The sequence below is a fragment of the Coregonus clupeaformis genome, chromosome 6 (assembly GCF_020615455.1).
Source record: "Coregonus clupeaformis isolate EN_2021a chromosome 6, ASM2061545v1, whole genome shotgun sequence".
NCBI classification, from domain to species: domain Eukaryota; kingdom Metazoa; phylum Chordata; class Actinopteri; order Salmoniformes; family Salmonidae; genus Coregonus; species Coregonus clupeaformis.
The window spans coordinates 11,904,907-11,920,903 of record NC_059197.1 but is presented as its reverse complement, the minus strand read 5'-3'; the positions used below and the strand labels follow the sequence as shown (position 1 = coordinate 11,920,903).

At 45.3% G+C, this 15,997-nt stretch overlaps 1 protein-coding gene across 2 annotated transcripts in view; it reads right to left on the bottom strand.

The window, feature by feature from the left end:
- Positions 1–1,284: 1,284 nt before the first annotated feature.
- LOC121567386 (rho GTPase-activating protein 35) overlaps positions 1,285–15,997 on the bottom strand; it is an 84,457-nt gene continuing 69,744 nt past the window's right edge. For both annotated transcript variants that reach the window (XM_041877397.2, XM_041877398.2), the window contains exons 4-7: positions 10,252–10,329; positions 7,408–7,539; positions 5,709–5,814; positions 1,285–5,406 (exon numbers count right to left, since the gene is read on the bottom strand). In XM_041877397.2, coding sequence (XP_041733331.1) covers positions 4,953–5,406; positions 5,709–5,814; positions 7,408–7,539; positions 10,252–10,329 — 770 coding nt within the window. In that variant the 3' untranslated portion in view covers positions 1,285–4,952. The remainder of the gene's footprint in view (positions 5,407–5,708; positions 5,815–7,407; positions 7,540–10,251; positions 10,330–15,997) is intronic.

Genomic DNA, 15,997 nt, shown 5'->3' with positions numbered 1-15,997 from the left:
TAAAATACTACTTGAGTAAGCATACCACTGCTAAGGCACTCAACAGAACGAGCTAAGGGTAAACACTGACAATGACCTATTTCAACTGTACAAAACATTCAAGCCAGGTTCATACGTAGTTCCCATCAATACATTTTCAACTGTAGGCCTACATTGTCTGAATAGTGAATAGGTTAGCTAGCATTTTCTTCACACTGTAACCAGTTGATAGTATTTTATATAAGTCATATGGGTGAATGAGTAAGCTTTATTATTTTTTATATTTCCCACACTTTGCTTTATAATGTACTTGTATGAAGGTGTATGCACTCACTAACTGTGGGTCGCTCTGGATAAGGGCGTCTGCTAAATGACTAAAATGTAAATGAAAAATTATTTTGTTTTAAATATACTTAAGTATCAAAACTAAATGTAATTGCTAAAATATAGTTAAGTATCAAAAGTAAGAGTATAAATCATTTAAAATTCCTTCTATTAAGCAAACCAGACAGCACTATTTTCTATTTTTTATAAATGTACGGATACAGGGGCGCACTCCAGCACGCAGACATCATTTACAAACTAAGCATGTGTGTTTAGTGAGTACGCCAGATCAGAGGCAGTAGGGATGACCAGGGATATTCTCTTGATAAGTGCGTGAATTGGACCATTTTCCTGTCCTGCTAAGCATTCAAAATGTAACGAGTACTTTTGGGTGTCGGGGAAAAGGTATGGAGTAAAAAGTACATTATTTTCTTTAGGAATGTAGAAAAGTTGTCAAACATATAAATAGTAAAGTACAGATACCCATAAAAATGACATAAGTACTTTACACCACTGGAAGCGACAGTCAGAGATTAAAGTAAAATGTAGCAAATCGTTACTCTAGTAAAGCTATTCTAGTGTTCTAGGTAGTTTTAATTGGGAAAAGTCACTTGACTACACTAGAAGTTAACTCTGTCTTTTTAGAATATAATGATTAGAAACACCTGTCAACTGTAGAAAGGTACAGCATGAGAAGCATAGGCCATTAATGACGCCGGCCTCTCCAGCAAACTCGACATCGGGCAGTTTTATCCATTTCATTCCAGGAGTAGCTGATCTTTCTGTGGAAATAAGTTGTATTCATTCCTTTCATTCATTCATTTCCAGTCAGTGAAATATGGCCATATTTATGAATTCAGTTGAATCTTTGACACCTATTCTCACAGTACAAACTGATAATACAACATGTATACGCAGAGCTGTGTGTGGTGTGCCAGGAGATATGAGTCGGTGGGTTTGCACAGAACGACAGGAGGCAGGTTTTACAAGATTGATTTATTAACTATAATACAGGTCACGTAAGGCCTTGCTGTATACACCATTCCTATTGAGACAAATTACCATACTCTTAGCAAATAATGACAGCATTTTTTTGTGTTGATGTATTTTTTCAGTTTACTTCATTTTATCTTTTATACAGGTTATTTTTTTTCTCCATTATTTCATTGTTTTTTAATCTTCTCTTAAATACTGAGAGTGGTCGAGCCCCCTCCCTTGCCTGGGCAAAAATCATGCACTATACTGGGCTGGTCTCTTCACCGTTCACAAAATTTTTAAAAAACGTTTAGTTTTTTGTATTATTAAAAGAAAAAAGAAAAACAATTCTATCACCAAAAAGGGCAAAGTGTTAGACCCCCTAACATAAAAATAAACAACCATTTGAATATAGTTTGCTTGTTTCTCAATTTAACTTAACAGACCATCGGTCACCATTGTTGCAAAGAAAAAGAAAAGAAAAGAAAAGCGACGCATCAAGATCGCAGAACCAGAGTCACATTTTTTATACGATAGTTTTTTCCCCATTCGTCGCTTTACTTCCTCTCTCCCCCTTTTTTGCCGTCTTTGGCTGCCTCACAGTCTGTTCAGTATTAACACATTGATATACACAGGGAATGCCACTGGCCGGCATTCAAAAGTACCAGTTTGCCCTTTCCTCCCTACATCTCCCAAATAATGATCCCATTCACCGCTCTCTCATTCTCTCACTTTCTCTCCATCTGTGAAAAGTAAACCTATAGTTAACGAAGAGGATAACTGTGGTCGGGTCCAGCTTACATCAAGTGGGGCAATGACCGTGAGGATAAATGCATTCTCCACTGTAAACGACATGGTCTTTCTTTAGGGTTGAGTTACACTGATGTCTGGCTACCGTTGACAGCTCAAATGACATTAGTCCCTAACACAGACAAACAAACATGTCATATAGGTAATGTATACTGATAGGTCATTGGGTCAGGGTATAACTCCAGTGATTGGAAGGGAGGTCTGTCAGTCAAGACAATGGGAACTGGAGAGACGTGGAGACAGGCATGAGTGTGTAAAGCTGAGGGTCTAAATGAAACAAATGACATGACCTTGGTTTCACTCTTTCTAATGTGTGCGTGCACACACACACACACACACACACACTCACGCGCACACACTCTAGCGATCAAACAGGTTTCTATGACAACCACAGACAGAACCATGGAATTCCGCAGTCATCAACACAGATGAATAGACGGTCTGTTCTGCTCCATCTCTGAGCATCTCTCTGGACCAGGGAACGGTGCCATGTCAAAAGAGGGCAGGGGTACCAAGTGGTGCCAACCAGGAAGTGGGACACCAATAAACACAGGATGGCATTGAGGGACTATCAACACCAATGGCTGCGTTTCTATACTCTAAACTAGCTTCGTCATCTCCTTTCCTTTGTGTCCATCCCGGTCATACTCAGCTGAATGGATCTGAACAGCTATCCTGAGCCAGCCTCAGTACAAAAACACATGACTACACATCACCACATACTGGCCAACTAGCAGAGCAGAGCACAGCTGGACACTAGACTAGTCACTGGACTGTCTGCATCATGGACAGCTGACATGAACATCTATGTTGTCATACACACCTTCAACACCACACTCTGGAGAGTATATATCTGTAGCAAAGTGCTGGCAGCCTAGCAACACAACAGATATGATCATCATCCACAGGCTAATCTCAATGCAGTTCATATGGCTTTCGTGGTATAGACTCTCCATCTATGTTATATACAAATAATTCCTATTGGGCTCAATATGTCCATTTGACTTGACATTCAATAGGTAAATATGCGGGATTACGCATGTAGAAAGATCTAATGTTACACCCAAGGGGGGGAGAATTGTGTTCCGCCCATGCAGTGGTGGGTGAGGTCATAGATGCAGTAACTATGTTTTCCACCAGATGGCAATGGTGTGTTCTCAGAGAGGTGGCTACATGACTTCACAATGCATTAGTCGTGGTGAGAAAGTGTTATGTCGCACTTCTCACTAAGGAGGATCCCAAAAGTGCTCTGCAGTCTCTCAATCTCAATAAACTTCAGAGAGCTCTACACTAATGATTCTCCCGCTCTATACCATATTAGAAGCATGTGCACACATGTACGCAGACAAACACAAACACGCGCGCACACACACACACACAAAGGTCATGCCCCCATGTCTCTCCAGGCTTCCAAACCCTTCATGGGTAACAGGAGGAAGTATGAATTCCCTGCCACCACTTCCCAATGCCTCCTGGGATCCTTATGGGAATCGTTATGGCTGTTCCTCTCGGCATTCCGTGTCTAAGAGCCTAAATGCTTTTCAGAGTCCGTAAAGTGCATCCCTGAATCCCACCCCTTCCAAATCCCAATCCTAATCCATATCCCAGCCCCTCCTACCTCTCCCTGACAGTTATTCCCACCCTTCACAGAAAGCACAAGGGCCAATGAGAAGTAAGCATGGACATCTGATGGGAGGGACTTGCTGTGTGAGAGTGCATTCTGATTGGTCAGTCATCAACGGAACACTCTCCAAAACTGATCCACAGTTTGAACATCTAAATGGAAGCATAGGGGGGACTGAGAGAGGAAAGGTGGAACAACATTAAACATCAGGAAGAAACAGGGTGTAAAGATATCTTCTTTAATCAAAAGAAAAACAACAGTCTTCCAGCGTTGCCTGGAGGCTCGGGGGCATGGGGTCAGAGAAGAGAGAGAGAGGAATGGAGGAGCTCTCCCAAGATGCAGAGGGTGTGAGAGCACCCAAAGTTCTGTGCTCCAGCCTCCCAGCATATCCAGTTAGTTGAGACTTTTGTTCTTGGCGTTAGCTCTGGTTGTAGCAGACCTTGAAGCGGAGGGGTGGGGGTTTAGGAATGAGTCTATTGAAGTGGAAGCTAGTCCATGGGGGAGAGGTGAAGCCTGCCTCTAGTCCATTTCCTGGTAACAGTTGTCAAATAAACATAGAGAACCTACTGGTCAGGTCCTCCCTCCACCTGGACCCAGGATCAACCTGGGGGGACAGGGCAGTCGCTGGCAATCCACAGCCCTTTTGCAGTTAGGAGTGGTGGGGTGAGTAAGGTGGGGCGCTGGGAAGTGGTTTTAGAGTCCAGCTAGGAGGTCCATATAGTTCATGTCCCTCCCACACTTCCCCCACAGATACCCTGCCTGGCTACAGTCAGCAGTTCTAAGGTCCCTTATGGTTGGGGAGGGACATGACACATGGTGTTTGTGTGTGTTTGTGTGTTGGATGGGGTGGGGGGAGAAGGGGGCAAAATAAGTGGTAGAGAGAGAAGAGTCAAGAGACTATAGTGGTACGGGAGGACATGTTGTACTAGTGGCTCAAAAGTTCCTCTTTCCACCCCCTCCCGTGTGTAGTGTGTCTGTGTGTGTAGGTCTTTAACAAAATGGGGGTTGGATAACCCCCTCTCCCAACAGTTTTTCCCTATATGTACTTCATCTTACTCATCTTCTCTTTTGCTTTCCCTGTCTCTCAAACTCTCTCCTCTCGTTCCCTCCATATTTCTAACCACCCCTTCAAAATCTCTTCCACTTACGTTGTTCTCTCACCGCTCCCTCATACCTCCCTCTGAATCTCAAACTCTTTCCATCTCTCTCTCTAATCTCTCTCTTTCCTTCCATCACTGGTTCACAGCATGTGTTGTTCCGTGGGCGGGTGATGGGGGTGCAGGGGGGGCAGCAGTGCCTGGATGGGGGACTGGGGGGTGTGGGGCGGGGACTGCTGGATCTGTGTATGGGGCGGCCCGTAGTGGGGGATGACGGGCGGCGTGGTGGGCATAACGTAAGGGGCCGGGGCGGGTGTGAGGGAAGGAGAGTTGTAGGCCAAGGAGGAGTAGGCCGAGGTTACCCCGTGGGAGGAGAGGGTTGCTGTGGGGGAGGCGTGCCCGCTAAGGGTGTCAGACAGGGGCTGATTGTAGAAGAAGAAAGCACACTGGTGGATGAAGGACTCGATGATTGTCTGGTAGGTTCGCGTGGCTGTCAGGGCATCCATGGTGGTGAAGTCGGGCCGCATTAGAGTGGGCCAGAAACAGATGGACAGATTCTCACTGGTCATCAGGTTCAAACGGTTATTCTGGCTCACCCTGAGGGAGGGAGGGAGAAAAAGAGGGTTAAGAGAGAGAGAGAGAGAGAGAGAGAGAGAGAGCGAGAGAGAGAGAGAGAGAGAGAGAGAGAGAAAAACAAATGTAGTTGTTCAAGAAATCATAAAGTAACGATCTACAAATCTAAACTGCAGTGTTTGTGCTATGACTCAATTGACTGAATTTAAAGCGGACTCAATTTAGCCAGGGGTGTAGCTGACAGGGTGGAAGGTCAAAGGTTGCAGGGTGGATGACTGTTACTGTAGTCAGCATGGCTGTCACAGCCCTGTCACTGAGCCACTCACTTGTTCAAGTGGTTGATGACGTATTTGAAGACGTCGTAGTTTTCCCTGGGGAAGCGGCGCAGGATGTCCTTCATGGCGTGAACCCGCTGATCCCGATCGTTGATCTCTGATTGGGCGACAGGAGACAGGAGGTTAGAGAAAGAATGAAAGCACACGCATGCACACAAACACACACAGGCGGACGCACACACACACACACACAACCAGACAAAGGCCACACACGTGCAGGGACGGGGGAGGGGGAACCATGGCACACACTGACACAAACTGTAATCACAGCTAAGACTCAGAGATGACTTAACAAAGCATAGCAGTGATCACACCCAGTTATAAACCCACACACACGAACACACACAGGTCCTCTGGGTGTGCTGAGCCCAATGGTAGGAGTGAGTCAAATAAACTGATATCAGCACTCCAACACAGCCAGTCTTGTGTGTCTCCGTGTGAGCGAGGCAGATGGAGTCACTCATTCACTCACACGCACAGCATTTCACATTATCCAGCTACTTCTTCAAACCCTGTCATGTTCACCTCTTCTGCAGTCTGCTAAGTCACAAACAGAGTTCTGCAATCCATCCTGTAAGTGTTTCTTTTAAAACTACTCTTTAAACGGTGTGTGTAGTGTCTCTCTCCTGCTGCAGGCCGCAGGGTTTTATCATTGTTTTGTCACGGCTCAGGTGCCTCACACACACACACACAATCCGCTCACTGAGTGACGGCCGCCCTCCGGAGTAGAGGTAAGTCTCTGGGCCGCAACGCTACAACTTAAATCTCCACGACAATGCTGACTGTAATGCATGATTGTAGCGGGTTTACTAACGCGTTAGTTCCATTAGCTATGTTGACCATGACGTTAATATGGTGACAACAATGTAGGCTGTGTGGAGCGGTTAGCGGTTGTGATATGAAGGTTTGGCTTGGAACGTTTTTTTTGTCTGGTCACAGACAGCTGGTGTGTTGCGCACGGAAGTCCACAAGCGAAGGGAAACGGTGAGAGGAGGAGAGCGAGTAGATACTATAGTTGCAAGAAGGAATTATATATACAACGAGCAAAGTGATCATGCTGTTTGTATGTGACTGCTATGAAAGTGAACTGTGTTTGTGTGTGATCAGGGGTGTATTCATTCCGCTGATTCTGTTGAAAAAAATTCTTAGATGGAAGCAAACGGAACAAAACTGGGATAAACGCACCGGAATATGTCCAATAGAAACTCTCATTTGCAACTGTTGGACTAATGTTTACACACTAGATCAGCTAGATGCAGGCAAGAGTGTGCAAGGCATTATTGAATGTGTCAATGTCTGTTACCTTGATTACTCAAATTTCTCTTGACCTGTGCACCTACATTGCAAACTTTCATTCATAGGTTGTAGGAACCTCATGATGGGTATAGGGAAAATTGGAGGATCATGTAGTAGCTTAAACCTATCAATGTTACACTGAGCTGGGTGAATGGAATATGAATGACAGTCATCCAATATGCTGTAATAAGGCCATGCTCCAAAAAAAAAAAGAAACGTTTCCTCCCTCACTGACTGCCACTGGTTTCTTCATAGAGACCAAATAGGTTGAGCAAGGACAACCCTAATCCATTCTCTCCCCAGCCCCAGATACCCTATCCCCAGTCCCCCTTTCCCTGCCACCCTCTCCCCAGCCCAGCCCACTCTGTCCCCTCTCCCCAGGCCCATGTCTTACTGAAGGCCTCCACCAGTTCGATCTGATGGCTGTAGGGCACCAGGGGCTCAGGCAGCTCAGAGAAAAAGGCCTTCATGGCCCCGGCCACCGTGTTGATAGTGAAGTCCTTCTCCACCAGGTCCAGGTTATGGTCTAGCAGGGAGACAGAGAGCGACGGAGAGAGAGAGAGACAGACAGAGAGAGATAGAGAGAGAGGGATTCATTAGAATAAGACATGGAAGAGACACCTGATTTAGGACATGATCTACAAGAGACAATAATATGAAACAGACACGTACACACACATACACACACACACACAAAAGGTCTGCCTTAAACTCATTTGTTTTACTACTATAGTATCACCCCACCTGGTGATAGACTAAAATACCTGAATAAACAATCCACAACACCAGCATACAATAAAGTTCTGTATATCTTAGAGAACACTGCTTATCCTGTTAGAAGGAACTGCACCCAATTGGCTCCAGCTCCTCAGTGAGTATCTCTTATTCAGTGTGGCAGCTCAGTATAAGGGACCACATGGGAGAGATTGGGAACGAGGTTAGCAGCACCAGAAGCACAACTGCTGATTAAAACTATAAACCAAGAGTAATCACAGGCGACGCCTGCCCCACTGACACAGGCTTGTTGTTCAAAACACAGAAAGAGTGTGAGAGAAGGAAGGGGGTGAAGGAGGGGAGGAAGGGGGTGAAGGAGGGGAGGAGAGAAGGATAAGGAAATATAGACTTTTAAAAACCCTTATCTGATGACTCTCTCCTATCTATGACAAATATAGAGGAAGAGAGGCAGGGTGACCGGGGGTAGAAAGGGGGAGGGGGGATAGAAAGGGGGAGGAGTGACAGTGGAAGAGAGTTAGACAGATAGTGATGGTGAGGGAGAGGGGATAGTGAGGAAGGATGAAAAGGAGATGGAAAAGAGAGAGTGGAGGAAAATAGGACCTGTTGTGTACATAACAGACCAGCTTCAGTGATAACACTGGTCCCAAGTCAGTTCTCACCAAGTAATGCCTAGTGCTATCCGGTTCAGACCTGTTTTCAGACCAGGCTCCAGATCTCAGTGATCCTAAAGCCCGGTTTAGATACAGTAGCCGACATAAGGAGAGACGAGACAAAACTAGCCAGTTTTAGAATTCTGTGTTGAAGAACAGCTGACTAAAGACAGGGCATTCAGATCAAGACGACGAGATGGGCAGTTGAGACTGTTTCCACGGTAACAGTGAATCTTTACAATGACTCGATACAACTCGGATCCGTCTCATCTTTAGCTAAGATTTGACATGTTGAACCTTGGAAACTCCAACAGCCGAAATGAGAAGTTCTAAAAAATAGACAGGTCAGATCAGATCAAGAAAACTTCATTCTAAAACTGCATAAAATCGTCTCGTCTCGGCTGTTGTATCTGAACTTGGTGTGTGGTTCTATCGCTATGGGTTACCTGTGCTGTAAGGGGTGGCTAGGTGATAGCTGATTTATGGCTATGGTCTACCTATGCTGTAATTTCATGTGTAATTGTATTGTCACCTTGGTTTAGGGTACTGTTCGACTGGACACAGGACTTCACTTCTGATTACCTCAGCTGGATTCAGCCTCACACACACACACACACACACACTTCATTAACCAAACCAATCTGGAGGTAATTAACGGCCCACACCACACATACGCATGGACACACACACAGGACACACACACACACACACACAGAAGCTACGCTACAGTGTGAGGAAGGCCTCTCCTTCCTTTATATCAATTATACAGATGCTCCCAGGTTAATTAGGTGAATCCATTCGACAACAGGCTTCTGGACAGATACAACACACTAACACTGCACCTCTATGGCCTGTTTGTGCCTAGGTATGTGAGTATGTTTCTGTGTATTGGTGAGTTTGTGTGTGCCTGTATGTGCATAGGTCAGTAAGTGTACATTGGCACCGACCATGGGTGGCATGGGGTCTGACAACCCTACAACAATAACACTCAATCTGACCAGGCAATGTTTTTCCACTCCTCAATTGTCCAGTGTTTGTGATCACGTGCCCACTGCAGTCGCTTCTTCTTGTTTTTAGCTGATAGGAGTGGAACCCGGTTTGGTTGTCTGCTGCAATAGCCCATTCATGACAAGGATCGATGAGTTGTGCATTATGAAATGCTGTTCTGCACACCACTGTTGTACTGTGCCGTTATTTGCCTGTGGCCCGCCTGTTACTTGCACGGTTCTTACCATTCTCCTTCGACCTATCATTAACGAGCTGTTTTCACCCACAGGACTGTCACTGACTGGATGTTTTTTGTTTGTCGCACCATTCTCGGTAAACCCTAGACCAGCGTGCAGGGGTGCACGTCTTGGTTTTTGCCCTAACACCACACAGCTGATTGAAATGATCAAAGCTTGATGATTAGTTGATTATTTGAATCAGCTGTGTAGTGCTAGGGCAAAAAAAACTAAATGTGCACCCCTTGCGGTCCCGAGGACAGAGTTTGGGAAACCTTGCCCTAGACACTGTCGTGGGTAAAAAGCCCAGGAGGCCGGCCGTTTCTGAGATGCTGGAACTGGCACACCTGGCACCGATGATCATACCACACTCAAAGTCGCTTAGGTCACTCGTTTTTCCCATTCTAACGTTCAATCGAACAGTAACTGAATGCCTCGATGCCTGTCTGCCTGCTTTGTATAGCAAGCCACAGCCACGTGACTCACTGTCTGTAGGAGCAAACTATTTTTGTGAACGGGTGGTGTACCTAATAAACTGTGTATAGCATATTGTTGACAATTCATATTGTTGGTGTGTGTGTGTGTGTGTGTTGAATGTCTTATGTCAAAAGAGAGGTTCTGGTGACTCACCCTGGTCAAACTGCCTCTGCATGCTCTCCATCTCTGACTTGTTCCCACTCACCCTGTAGATCCCTTCTGTAGTGATACCTGAGAGAGTGAGCGAGGGAGCGAGAGAGAGCGAAGAGAGAGCAAAGAGAAGAGATAGTGAGAGACAGAGAAGAGAGAGGAGAGATTCAGTACAATATATCCACCTGATGCTTTCAACATGACATTTTTCATCAATCCAACTCACAATCAGAACACACACTCGCAGACATCAATAACAACACAAGTCCCCCTATAGCCTCTGTGTAAGCACTTTCAATAGAGAGTGCTATTAGAAGCAGTGTTCTATGCAGAGATTGTGTAGTAATGAAACAACAGACACATTGGAGACTATTAGTGGCCTGGCCTTGTGTCCTCCCACCGAGACAGATCATAAGCACTATCAATGAAACTCATAAAGCAACAGTGCAGGCTTGCAGAAAGTGCTCCGGTGCTTTGTGTGCTACTGGGGCTACTATAGTTCAAGATCCATAAAAATGACTTAATGAACTCTGGTCTCATGTGTTCATCATCCAGCTCTTTCTCCTCTCCTCTCTCTGCAATCCATGCCTTTACCACAGACATGGAGAGGACATGGGTGTGGACAGATGGTGAGAGAGCTAGAGAGAGAGAGAGAGGAGGGACCGAGACAAAGACAAATCCCGAGACAGGGAGAGGCGGTAGGAAATGAGACTCTCAGTCAAGACGAGCAGCATCGATCCCCTCCTTCTGCCGATCAATTATCCACAAAAGCTTTTCTAGCCAGACTCCAGGGGAACAGGGATGGAAAACGAGATAGAGGGGGGAGGGAGACAGAGGGGAGACATGGAGTGAGGAGTGAGTGGAGGGAGGGAGAAATAGAAGAGAATAGCAACAGGAGGAGAGGAGGAAGAGACATACTAAATAATAATACATGCCATTTAGCAGAGGCTTTTGCTAACATTTTTGCATTAGTGGCCCCAGCAGGAATCAAACCCACGACCCTGGCGTAGGGCTTTTATGATCGCATTACTGCCACTCACGAGGCATGACCGGAGTCAAGAGTCATGACCGCAGTCAAATTCCAGGTGACCACTGAGTCATGGTAACTAGACTTCTCCAAAACTGCACTCTGATGCCGCTGATGGTCATTAGTAGCCTACCAAACGTGCTAACGGCCAGTCGCTGATGGCCTGTCGCTAATGGCCTGGTACTCAGTGCTCTATTGTCCCTCTAATCACTCTGACATCAATGCAAATTCAATAGAAAATCAAATCAAACACTTCATGAGAGCCCTGGCATTCAGCGTTTGAGCAGAATAGGATCACCTGTTGGGCAGCGAGAGCCAGCTCCTCGTAGCTGGTTGATGCATGGAATGAAATAAGTGTTCCTATAAGCCCATGTTGCGCAACATTTCTATAGGCTATGCTATACAATTGCGTGAGAAAACAGAGTTTTGATGGCCTCTATTAAAAAGGAGGAGGCTCTCATCAGCTTTCTATAAGCTAGGCCTACTATATTTATTTCTCAACTTTCCTAATTTTAAGCACATTGCTTCGCTTTACAACCGGAGTAGCCTACCTGGCTGGCATGAAAATGAACCGCGGGAAAAGCGTCCTCCATTCGCTATTCATGTGCATACAGATTACATGTCTTTTTTTCCTCTGCACCTGTTTCGACAGGTGCATGATAATGGACAGGTGCAACATATTCCGACATGTGCAACATATTTATCTGATGTTATTGCGGGTATAGCGAAATACTTGTGTTCTTAGCTCCAACAGAGCAGTAATATCTGACAATACACAACAATACACACAAATCTAAAAGTAAAAGAACGGAATTAAGAAATATAGAAATATTAGGATGAGCAATGTCCAGAGTATAAATTTAAACAAAAGTATGTCGACACCTTCCAATTAGTGGATTCGGCTATTTCAGCCACACTGGTTGCTGACAGGTGTATAGAATCGAGCACACAGCCATGAAATCTCCATAGACAAACATTGGCAGTAGAATGGTCTTACTGAAGAGCTCAGTGACTTTCAACGTGGCACCGTCATAGGATGCTACCTTTCCAACAAGTCAGTTCGACACATTTCTGCCCTGCTAGAGCTGTCCTGGTCAACTGTAATTGCTGTTATTGTGCTGTTAAGTGGAAAAGTATAGGATCAACAACGGCTCAGCCGCAAAGTGGTAGGCCACACAAGCTCACAAAATGGGACCGCCGAGTGCTGAACCGCATAGCGCGTAAAAATGGTCTGTCCTCTGTTGCAACACTCACTACCGAGTTCCAAACTAGCTCTGGAAGCAACGTCAGCACAACTGTTCGTCGGGAGCTTCATGAAAAGGGTTTCCATGGCCGAGCAGCCGCACACAAGCCTAAGATCACCATGCACTATGCCAAGGGTCGGCTGGAGTGGTGTAAATCTCGCCGCCATTGGACTCTGGAGCAGTGGCAACACGTTCTCTGGAGTGATGAATCACACTTAACTATCTGGCAGTCCGACGGACAAATCTGGGTTTGGCGGATGCCAGGAGAACGCTACCTGCCCCAATGCATAGTGCCAACTGTAAAGTTTGGTGGAGGAGGAATAATTGTCTGGGGCTGTTTTTCATGGTTTGGGCTAGGCCCCTTAGTTCCAGTGAAGGGAAATCTTAACGCTACAGCATACAATGACATTCTAGACGATTCTGTGCTTCCAACTTTGTGGCAACAGTTAGGGGAAGGCCCTTTCCTGTTTCAGCATGACAATGCCCCCATGTACAAAGCGCTGTCCATGCAGAAATGGTTTGTCGAGATTGCTGTGGAAGAACTTGACTGGCCTACACAGAGCCCTGACCTCAACCCCATTGAACACCTTTGGCCCGACCAGTGCCCAACCTCACTAATGCTCTTGTGGCTGAATGGAAGCAAGTCCCTGCAGCAACATTCCAAAATCTAGTGGAAAGCTTTCCCAGAAGAGTTGAGGCTGTTATAGCAGCAAAGGGGGGACCAACTCCATATGAATGCCCAGGATTTAGGTGTATATACAGTGCATTCGGAATGTATTCAGACCCCTTCCCTTTTTCCACATTTTGTTACGTTACAGCCTTATTCTAAAAAGTATTAAATTAATAGTTTTCCTCATCAATCTATACACAATACCCCATAATGACAAAGCGAAAACAGGTTTTTACTTAAGTATTCAGACCCTTTGCTATGACACTCGAAATTGAGCTCAGGTGCATCCTGTTTCCATTGATCATCCTTGAGATGTTTCTACAACTTGTTGGAGTACACCTGTGGTAAATGTAAATGATTGGACATGATTTGGAAAGGCACACACCTGTCTATATAAAGGTCCCACAGTTGGCAGTGCACGTCAGAGCAAAAACCAAGCCATGAGGTCAAAGGAATTGTCAGAAGAGCTCAGAGACAGGATTGTGTTTACGCACAGATCTGGGGAAGGGTACCAAAAAATATCTGCAGCATTGAAGGTCTCCAAGAACACAGTGGCCTCTATCATTCTTAAATGGAATAAGTTTGGAACCACCAACACTCTTCCTAGAGCAATCAGGGGAGAAGGGCCTTGGTCAGGGAAGTGACCAAGAACCTGTTGGTCACTGACAGCGCTCCAGAGTTCCTCTGTGGAGATGGGAGAACCTTCCAGAAGGACAACCATCTCTGCAGCACTCTACTAATCAGGCCTTTATGGTAGAGTGGCCAGACGGAAGCCACTCTTCAGTAAAAGGCACGACAGCCCGCTTGGAGTTTGTCAAAAGGCACCTAAGGGACTCTCATACCATGAGAAACAAGATTCTCTGGTCTGATGAAACCAAGATTGAACTATTTGGCCGAATGCCAAGCGTGACATCAGTAGAAAACCTGGCACCATCCCTACGGTGAAGCATGGTGGTGGCAGCATCATGCTGTGGGGATGTTTTTCAGTGGCAGGGACTGGGAGGCTAGTCAGGATCGAGGGAAAGATGAACGGAGCAAAGTACAGAGAGATCCTTGAGGACCTCAGACTGGGGTGAAGGTTCACCTTCTAACAGGACAATGACCCTAAGCACACAGCCAAGACAACACAGGAGTGGCTTCGGGACAAGTCTCAATGTCCTTGAGTGCCCCAGCCAGAGCCCGGACTTGAACCCGATCTATAAATGTGCAAAAATGTGCTTCATCAAGCGGTCTGAATACTTTCCGAATGCACTGTATGTGTATCTACATAGGGCAGCAGCCTCTAAGGTGCAGGATTGAGTAACTGGGTGGTAGCCGGCTAGTGACAGTGACTAAGTTCAGGGCAGGGTACTGGGTGGAGGCCGGCTAGTAATGGCTATTTAACAGTCAGATGGCTTTGAGCAAGAAGCTGTTTTTCAGTCACTCGGTCCCAGCTTTATTTAGTACATATAAAGATAAGATAAATTTGAGAATAGTCGGTTGGATGCCTTATTTCGCGACTTTTTCTAAATCATAGTCGCATGCATCATGTACCCTAGCCCATAGACCTATATGTTTTGTTAAGGTTTGTATTACAAAAGTGGCCAAACTCCAAAATGTAACCTTTAGGCCTAGGACCCCTGGAACACATTTGGAGAGCCCATAGCCCATAGCCTACAGAGAGCCTAGTGAAATGTGTTCTTATAAGAGGATCCCAGCTTTCTCGTGATGCTACATTTATTGCTAAATTCTTAAAATTAAGCACATTAATCAGTTTTACAACCGATGTAGCCTGCCTGGCATATTAAAAACGTAACCACACATAACCTCCATCCGCTATTCCAATTTTTTTTTTTGTGGACCACTGTAAATAAAAAAATATTCCACACATACACTGAGTATCCAAAACATTAAAGGGATAATCCACCCAAAACTACGAATTCCTGTTATTAAGAGTGTTAAATAACACAAATATGTGAGAACAATATTTTTTTGTGAACAAATGTTTCATTTTGTTGTTATAACAATGTTGGTAGAAACATGTGAAAATCAGTTTGGGGAAATGTGTTGCAGCTCAAGTCTACTACAAAAAACCACAATGCAATGCTCTCTCTCTCTCTCTCCCTGGGCTGGCTGGCTAGAAAACATAGCTACACACAATAATACCAAACTCAATATCAGCATGTGGAGTAGCTAGTTAGCTGTAACATCGGCTAAACAAACTGCCCCATCAATTTGGGAGTCTAACTAACCGAGTTCAACTTGCAGTTCGTCTCTGCCACAGAGCTATAAATGGGGTCTCTGCCCAGAGCGAGAGCAACATTACGTTGCTTTACTACAGAGATAATTTTGAGGGGATGGAAACTCCATTAGGATCGGATTGCGTGATGATTAGCTTAGGAACCGCGTGACGCAGCATGACAACGTGAATGCGATGGGTCGACAGTCAGTCGGGTGGGGCGTTTCTCCATTAATTTCCCAATGGGATTCCTATCTCCGCCTTTCTATAATATATCTGTTTCCTACAGACACGGTGCATTGCGACATGGTACTTGATTTGTTACACTGATTAGATTGAGCAGATCTAAGCGAAATATATACTTTGTCATGATGACATAAACGGATGGATGTGTTCTAGACAAGTATGCCCATACCATCTGTTGGCTGATTTGGCGATCTGGAGTGCAGGTAATTGTTTTAAAAGCGTTCTAAAATGTGATAGTGTGTTAACCCCTATCTCCAGTGACGACAATTATGTAGCTATGACGCGTTCCTACATGATTTCCTGATTGTCACAGGGGGACCACTTGAATCATGCAAAAAACATGT